This window comes from Pongo abelii, chromosome 5 (assembly GCF_028885655.2).
Source record: "Pongo abelii isolate AG06213 chromosome 5, NHGRI_mPonAbe1-v2.0_pri, whole genome shotgun sequence".
NCBI lineage: Eukaryota > Metazoa > Chordata > Mammalia > Primates > Hominidae > Pongo > Pongo abelii.
The window spans coordinates 17,074,624-17,083,874 of NC_071990.2; the positions used below are offsets into that span (position 1 = coordinate 17,074,624).

Below are 9,251 nucleotides of genomic sequence, written 5' to 3' on the forward strand. Positions count from 1 at the left end.
ACCAGTAGTCCTTGAAGTACAGGCAGAAGAGAGAAAGTGAAAAAAAAAAGAAATAACAATGAAAAGAAGCCAGAGAAAAAAATGAATGAAAAAGAAAAGAAAGAAAAGGAAATGGTGGAAATAGAGACCAGAAATTACCCCAAAGACTACTTAATGGTTGTCTATCCCTGTGTTGTAGGGAAAACAGTCCATTCAGAGTTAAAAACTCGTTATTTAAATCAAATTTGTCACCTAGACTGAGTCACTTAATGTTTGAATAAAGTTAATTTCCTTCTTTGTGTATGAGGAATGTTGAGAACTCATGAATAAAAGCCAAAGTGGCATTTTCTTTTGAAAAAGGAAAATAAATCCTGCAGAAAGTATTTGGGGGAAAGGAAAGGAGATTGCCAAACCTTGTGAATAACATTATCAGAGCTGCCAATAATAAGAGGATGTTGGGGGATGGGGGGAGGGCGGAAAGGAAGGTAAAAATGGATTATATAATGGAAAAGATAATGCCAACATAATGGCAATTTACATTTGCACAACGCTATCATGATACAAGGCATTTTGGAGTGCCTTATCTTATTTGAAAGTGCTAGAAGAAGGATGGGTTTTTAATATCAGAGGGGAGAGGAAAGATTTTTTTTCTAGCTGTAGGTAAGTCTGTAGGGGTCAGGAAAAAATAAGGCATGTCAAAAGAAAAAGGAAAGCAAGTCTGAGAGGAGGCAGATAGATTGTGGAAACATTCAGTAGCTAAGCAATGTCTTCTTAAGGGAAATGCTATAGATACTTCGATGTCTACATACATACGCCAGTAGGAATCACATTAAAACATTCTCCATGATTCAATTGCCAGAGATGAATGAGTTCTGACTTAGACTTTGCAAGGGAGCCTACAAGGTTAATTAATATAGACTACCTTGTGAAAGAGATGCACCTTTAAAAAAATAATAACTATGGGCTGGACTTTTAATAACATCATTAAGTGAATCAAAGATGAAGACTATTTTTCATACTATATAGGCATATAGAATGGTTGTTGGGAACGTTCTCAAAAGGATTTAAATGTGACAGGCTTCAGGAATAGCACAATTTTGTTTTTTTGGCTTTGGTATTAGGCCAAGATATCCCAACATAAGCCAGGCTTGCAACAGACCAGGCAGCAACACACAGCTCTCTTGTTTCATCGTCTAATCCAGTGGTCCTTAACCTGCCGGTACATTGGAGTCACCTGGGGATATTTCAAACATCCCAGTGTCTAGGTACCACTTCCGACCACACAGCCTGGGCGTGTGGCCCTGCTTTCACACTTCTGAAAGCTCCCAGGTGATTCCCATGGGCAGCCCAGGTTGAGAACTACTGCCGTGAAGTTTCACCAGAACTCTACACAACGCTCTCAAATCCATTACCAAAGCTGGGAAGGGTTAAAGCTTTTGAAATCATTCTTGATTCCCTATTCATTGTGAAAGAGAATTCTGAAATATTCCTGAAAATATACCATTTCAGGAATAGGAACTAAGATTATACTCAGGAAGCCTAAGGAAATAAAAGAGATGCAGTTTCTGTGTCACGGATAAAACTTCTTTCAATTCAGAGGTAGCTGAGAACATATGCGTGTCAGACACCAGGTGTCTTGCATATTTTGGGAAGAGTTATGAGGCCAATGTAAAAAGATGAGAATGAATATTGAAGGACTGAGAGGGGAACCATATTAAGAATGGAAATATTATTAGATAATATTAATCATTAATAATATTAATACTTTGAATATCTAATATTTAATAAGTTTTTCCAAACCCAGACTGATAAAACTGGCTAAAAACAAAACAAGAAGTCAAGGGAAACAAAAAAGGGATAGTCAAAAAAAGATATTATTATGTCAGCAGTTACTACAATGTGGTGAATCTTAACAGACATGTAAATATTATTTCTTCACTGCTCTAGGGAATAACATTCTTTTAAATAAAATATTATGGGAAAAATAGAATAAATGTGAAAATACTTTGAGTCTCATGCTCTACCAGCAGAACTAGCCAAGCAGCCAAGGAGAATAGTTTAAAAATAAGACTTCTTATGTGGGCCAATAGTATATTTAAATACAAGGGCATTTCAGACTTAGATCTGGCTGCTTCTTAGCCAGGTCATTATCTTTCATTGAGTTATTTAGAGTGAAATTGAATAAAGGATGTTGAAAATTGAGGGTTCACCTTCATGAAGGTCCCTCATGAAGATCCCTCTTCCGAATCAGCGGCATCCCCCTTAAGCCAGTCTCTCCCTAGAGGTAAGGGGAGGATCTGTGTCCACCACAGAGCCCCCTTTGTCTTTTTTCTTAATTTTCATTGTAATCTTGCCAGTGAATACCACAGTAATTCCATAGTAATCTCTGGATAACCAGCTTTCAAGATGTTTATGCTAGAATACTTTATGTTTACTTAACAGTTAAAATCAGGCTAGGCAAGATGGCTTATGCCTGTAATCCCAGCACTTTGGGAGACCAAGACAGGCAGATGGCTTGAGCCCAGGAGTTTGAGATCACCCTGGGCAACACGGTAAAACCCCATCTCTACAAAAAAAAAAAAAATTAGCTGGGCATGGTGGTGTGCATCTGTAGTTCCAGCTACTTAGGAGGCTGAGGCTGGAGGATCACTTAAGCCTGGAAGGTCGAGGCTGCAATAAGCCTTGATTATACCACTGCACTCCAGCCTAGGTGAAAGAGCGAGACCCTGTCAAATAAAAAACCCAATTAAAAAAAAAAAGAGTTAAATGTGCTAGGCATGGTGGCTCACATTTGTAATCCTAGGGCTTTATGAGGCTCAGCTGGGAGCATCCCTTGAGGCCAGGTGTTCAAGACCAGCCTGGGCAACATGGTAAGATGCCATTTCTACAAAAAAAAAAAAAAAAATTAAGAGTTAAAATGATATGTAAGAAATATAAGATTAAGAAGCTAAGTATCGGATTGTTGAGTGAATCTTTCAGTGTATTTTTAAACATTCTAATTAGACTTAAGTGACTATATTGTAAACAAACATTGGTTTTATGTACACATGTCAATATGTGTATGGATAGGTATAGACCTCTTTAGAGAGATGTGATTGGCTCTCATTTATCCACATAGGTATTATTGAGTTTGTCTTTTATCCCAAATTCATTTCTCCCTGCCACTTAGCACGTCTTGGGTCTGCCTACCTGAGGCTCTGTGAATTCACTATTGACCTCTGTGTCTGGTCAAAGTTTATTCCCTTCTCTGTGTGACTTCTGTACTTGGGAACCTGAAGTGTACTTGCAGAGTTTGTTCACATTGCATAAGAGTCTCTAACATTATTTGTTGAACCTCACGGAGAATTTTTTAAGGAGGAGGAAGTTGACTGAGTTAGGACTCAATAACGCCAGCTAATGATCAGAGTGACCTTCCCCAGGAGGTCTAACAGTGACAAAACAAGAATGAAGGGCTCTTTTGCAGGATTGGCCTATTCTATCCACAAGACTCCCTTAAGGAAACAAAATGAAGACAGGTTCATCTGTAGGTCAATAGTTAATTAAGAAAGCTCTGAGGAATACACAGTGTATGTAAGAAGTAAAATATACAAGTCAGTAGCTAGAAACAGGACTCTAATCTAATTGTAGCATTTTGAACTTGGCAGTCCTCTGAAAGTATTCTTTAAGAAAATAATTGAACTGGTAACTTCTGTAGGTTGATTTTGTTGTTGTCGATGTGTTGTTTCCACTGGTAACACCTCTCTAAGCATAAGATGATCATTGTTTTATATATATATATATATATATTTTTTTTTTTTTTTTTTTTTTTTTTAAGAGACAGGGTCTGACTACATTGCCCAGGCTGGTCTTGAATTCCCGAACTCAAGTGATTCGCCTGCCTCGGCCTCCCAAAGTGCTGGGATTACAGCGTGAGCCACTGCACCCAGCTCATTGTTAACATTTTTAAGTGCCAACATATGATAAATTCTGACTTCATAAAATTCAGTTGTAAAGAATACAGATATCTTTCTACAGGTTTTTTATTTTTTTACTTAAAATGTGGAACTCAAGAAAGAACATGGCTTGCACAGGTAGGATTAACTTCCTCTGTGGGGAGGATCATTTTAGAATTAAGCCACAGGAAGAGGTGACCAAAACAGAAAAATCCAAGTTCTCTCAGAACTACTGATCTCAGAATTTTAGTCAAGGTTCAGGCTCCTATGTATAGCCTAATCTGGCATTTCTTTAGTGGATCTTGGATTACTACTTAATTTTCTTCTAGCCTTCTATGCATGAACATCCCTAAAAAATCATTTTCTTGCTAATTTCACAGTATCTCTAGTTGAGCCGCCATAGCAAGTATTTCCCTCTTTTCAGCGGGTGGTTTTTGCCAGCAGGAAACTTAGGAGCCAATTGTCATAAAAATAACACAAAATGATGATGGGAGAGGGAACTTCCTTTGACAAACATTCCACGGTTTTCAAGTAGTGAAAAACTTTGCACCCCATAAACCATCAGATGGTTCTAAAGGGGCCAAAACGTCAATAAATGTTTTTTCTTTAGGAGACTTCCTGAGAATCATAGATTTTAAAGCTGAAAGGAAGCTTAACAGGCCTCTGCCCCCTTGCTGCTTCACAGTTGAGAAAATTGAGACCAAAGAGAAGAGCTGCGGGTTTCCACTATGCGCTGGGCATTCCTGCCGCCCCAGAGCTGAAGCTTATGCCTGCTGCCTGATGATCCCCCTGGCTGTAGGCTCTCCTTCCTCCCCTCTGTGTTTTCACCCCTTTCCGCTTTGTCCTGGTTATGAGTTTGTGTTCTGCCTTTGGAAGAAGTCACTGCTTTGACTGAATGAAAAGTAGCTATCATTTGCAGAGTGGCTACTTTATCCTTTTCTTTCTTTTTTAAAACCAATCCCAAAATATGTATTATTAAACTTCTTTTACAAACGAGGAAACCATAGCTTGCAGAGTTTAAGGAATCATAGAGAGTCAATGCACACGCTGGGCGTGGAGGCTCACGCCTGTAATCCCAGCACTTTGGGAGGCTTAGGCAGGTGGAACACCTGAGGTCAGGAGTTCAAGACCAGCCTGGCCAACATGGTGAAACCCCGTCTCTACTAAAAATACAAAAATTAGCTGGGCGTGGTGGCACACACCTGTAATCCCAGGTACTTGGGAGGCTGAGGCAGGAAAATTGCTTGAACCCGGGGGGCGGAGGTTGCAGTGAGCCGAGATCGTGTCAATGCACTACAGCCTGGGTGACAGGGCAAGACTCGGTCTCAAAAACAAAAACGAAAAAAACCGTCATTCCATAGCCCAGCCAGGATTCAAACCCAGGGCTGACTAAGTCTCGGTCTGTTGCCTTGTTTTACTCTGCTAAACTGCCTCTCTTTGATTTATTTTCCCGGTACCTATAGCATTATAGTCTGGAGAAACAGTCTTTTAGAAATTACACCGAATATTAATAGCTCCTTTGTCTTTAAAAAAAAGTCTTTAGAGAAATTATCTGGAACAATATTCAGTTCATTTTGTAATGCAGCCTTGGAGTTAACTACCCCCACCCAGTTGTAATAAATCTATATTTATATAGAAAGACGTCCATATTAAGTTAATTGAAGAAAGTGAATTGCAAAGCAGTGTGTATAGTATAACTCCATTTAGGTTTTGTTTAACATTACAGATATCCTTAACATATATATGTGTGTACATATATATATATGTGTGTGTGTGTGTGTGTGTGCAGAGTAGATACCTGGGAAGACACACACTAAACTCTTTACAAAGGTTCATGCTAAAGACTGGGACTGGAGGCGAGGTGGTTAAATAGAGGATAAGGAGATGATTTATGTATCAGTTATATTTTTTATAATCCATCTATATTATCTTAAAACTAATTTTTAAAACAAAAACACGTTAAAACTTTCTTCATAAATACTTTATGACAATTTTACTTATTTTGGAACTAGAAATAATAATTAGAAAGTCATCATTACTGCTTTGAACTGTTGAAAGGGTAGTTGATCATATGAAGTGGGATTTTTCCCCTGCTGTCATGAAAATGTTTGTCAAGTTCCTCCAGCAAAGCCCAGCACAGAGTTGTTGTTCAGTAATCGTTAATTATCTCTTTCTACCACAAAACCAGAAGCAGTGAGAACTAATCTCTGTCCCAGATGAAAGTAACTTGTAGCTTGTGGAATATTATAAAATCATCAGGTTGAACTCTTCACCTTAAACTACAAATTCACCCCCATTCTCCACTGCTTTTCATCTTATATTCATTCTCAAGATTTTTTCCTTCTAAGGGGTCGTCTTCTATACAGTCTGAGAACACCTGCATTCATAGGGCCTTTTTGTAATAGCCTAGTGTTTTTAAGGCATCTAATAGATCTTATCATTATAATTCTGTTGTTACCAACTTTCACATTGGTTTTTTTAATCTACGCCTGGAAAGTTAGATTTTTAGAATTTACTTTATTTATTTATTTAATTATTTTGAGATAGGGTCTCACTCTGTTGCCAAGGCTGGAGTGCAGTGGCACGATCTTGGCTCACTGCAAGCTCCACCTCCTGGGCTCAAGTGATCCTCCACCCTCAGCCTCCCAAGTAGCTGGGACTACAGGCACATACCACCACACCTGGCTAATTTTTTGCATTTTTGTAGAGATAAGGTTTCACTATGTTGCCCAGGCTGGCCTCTAACTCCTGGGCTCAAGCAGTCTTCCCACCTCAGCCTCCCAAAGTGCCGGGATTACAGGCATGAGCCACTGCACCCAGCCTAGAATTTACATTTTAAACTGTTTATTCTAACTCTTTTGCCCTTCTCTTCTGCCAGTGAATATGATTGTTTCTTCATGTAAAAAGATGTTTTATTCCAGTTGACTACGACTGAGAAGCCATTGAGAAAGCCACCTGCCAGACTGAAAAAACTCAAGATCAAAAAGCAAGTGAAGGATTTCACAATGAAGGACATCGAGGAGAAGATGGAGGCTGCCGAGGAGCACAGGAAGGTAGTGAGCTCTCAGATGCTCTAGGCTTGAGGAGTTTGCTGTCTGTTAAAATGATCTCATGCCAGACCTTTCCTATCAGCAGTTTTAAGACAAACTGCATGGATCTATAATCAGGTTTTTTTTTATTACTTTACTAATTTTTTTAAGAGACAAAGTCTCACTATGTTGCCCAGGCTGGAGTACAGTGGCATGCTCAGAGCTCACTGCAATCTTGAAATTTTGGGCTCAGGTGGTCCCAAAATTTCAGGTGGTCCCTGTCTCAGCCTCCTGAGTAGCTAGGATTACAGGCCCATACCACTACATGAGGCTGATTTAAAAAAAAAAAAATTGTTGGCCAGGCACAGTGGCTCATGCCTGTAATCCCAGCAATTTGGGAGGCCGAGGCAGGCGGATCACAAGGTCAGGAGATCGAGACCATCCTGGCTAACACGGTGAAACCACGTCTCTACTAAAAATACAAAAAATTAGTTGGGGATGGTGGCAGGCACCTGTAGTCCCAGCTACTCGGGAGGCTGAGGCAGGAGAATGGCGTGAACCTGGGAGGCGGAGTTTGCAGTGAGCCGAAATCGCATCACTGCACTCCAGCCTGGGTGACAGAGCGAGACTCCGTCTCAAAAAAAAAAAAAAAAAAAGTTGTTTAGAGATGGGGTCTCATTATGTAGCCCAGGCTGGTCTTAAATTTCTGGCCTCAAATGATCCTCCTGCCTTGGTCTCCCAAAGTGTTGGGATTACAGACATGGGCCACTGTGCCTGGCCCATAGCTAGGATTTTAATGATCTTTATGCTTTTTATTATATGTTATGTTTAGTGGTTTTTCTTAAAAATTTCCTTTCTGTTGTAAAGGAATAAAGCAGGTTGGGTGAAAATTACGGTTTCATCCATATAGCATAAGTAAGCAACATCCAATTCGTGGAATTAAATGAAGTATGGAGTGTTCTTCATATGGAAAAAGAGAAACTTCAATTGAGGCTGGGGGCAGGAGGAGAGGCAGGGTTGGGGTGTTGGTGTTAAACTGAGAGAAGCTGCTGCAGAGCATCAGGCTAAATTACTCCTGCTGCATTTTCACCAAGGGCTCCCACAACCCTCCACATGCCATTGGCCAGACCCAGCCTTCACAGCTGGGTCTGACAGCCTTCATTTACCAGCTCTCTAATTGGCGTATCAGAGAGCAAGGACCAGATTCCAAGCTCCATGAGGGTAGGCCCCGTGTCTGCCTTCTTCAACAAGAGTTTCCCAACAAATATTTGTTATATGAGTGAATAATGACATAGAGAAGCCATGAATGTTCAATACAAGCAACACTAATCACAACTTGTAGAAAGTTATTCAGGCTCTTTTTCATTCTTTAATACTGCATTTCAGATTAAAGAAGAAGAAATAAGAAAAAGGCTACGGAGTGACCGACTTTTGCCTTCAGTCAATCATTCAGATTCAGCTGAACTAGGTGGGGCTGAGGTTGCATTTGCCAAAGAACTTCAAAGGGTGAGGTCTGCTGGATTTGAACCATCTGACCTGCAGGGAGGAAAACCATTGAAGAGGAAGAAGAGTAAAAGTGATGCAACCTTGATTGATAGAAACGAAAGTGATGAAAGTTTTGGGGTCGTGGAGTCAGACATGTCCTACAACCAAGCAGATGACATAGTCTACTAAGCCATTTTTTGTGAATTTCATAAGAAAGCATTCATTCTCCCCATTTGTGACATTTGTAGTATGTCTCATATTCTTTGACTGACTGACCTCATTCCACTGGGATTTCTGCCTTGGGCTTAAGGATGATTGTGTGGGCTGCACAGGCTGAAGGTTAGTTGAGTAAATTAAGTAGCTATGCTAGCTTTAAAAAAAGAGCGAGGGGGAGACTTGACCAGCATAGCTATTTGGCACTCTCCTTTGTGTGGCTTCAAACATTATGGAGATGTCTTTAATTTATAAGTGCCTTCAGCTTACATGAATAAGTTCGTGCCAAATGAAATCCTTCCTGTTTACTCCTGCCTTGTGGCGGGGTCCATCCTCTGCTGGTCCTTTAAAACAAATTGCATGGATTTGTATTAAGTATTTTAATGATTTATATGTTTTTTATGCTGTATGTCTATGGTTTTATGAATTTTTTTCTCTGTGTTGTGAAGGAATAAAGCAATGTCTTGAAGTTGGCTGAATTACAGTTTTATCCATATAGTTTAAGTCAGCAATATCTAATTCTCAGAATTACATAAAGAATAGAGTTTTCTTCTTGTGAAAACAGAAGAACTTCAGTTGAGGCTAGGGATGGAAGGAAGTTGCGAGGGTGCAG

The 9,251-nt window shown here is 39.8% G+C and overlaps 1 protein-coding gene across 1 annotated transcript in view; it reads left to right on the forward strand.

The window, feature by feature from the left end:
• The window catches only part of STMND1 (stathmin domain containing 1), a 29,312-nt gene extending 20,263 nt beyond the window's left edge, over positions 1-9,049 (forward strand). The window contains exons 4-5 of the mRNA XM_009241447.4: positions 6,833-6,964; positions 8,327-9,049. Of these exons, the coding sequence (XP_009239722.3) occupies positions 6,833-6,964; positions 8,327-8,614 (420 nt within the window). The 3' untranslated portion in view covers positions 8,615-9,049. The remainder of the gene's footprint in view (positions 1-6,832; positions 6,965-8,326) is intronic.
• Positions 9,050-9,251: the final 202 nt, after the last annotated feature.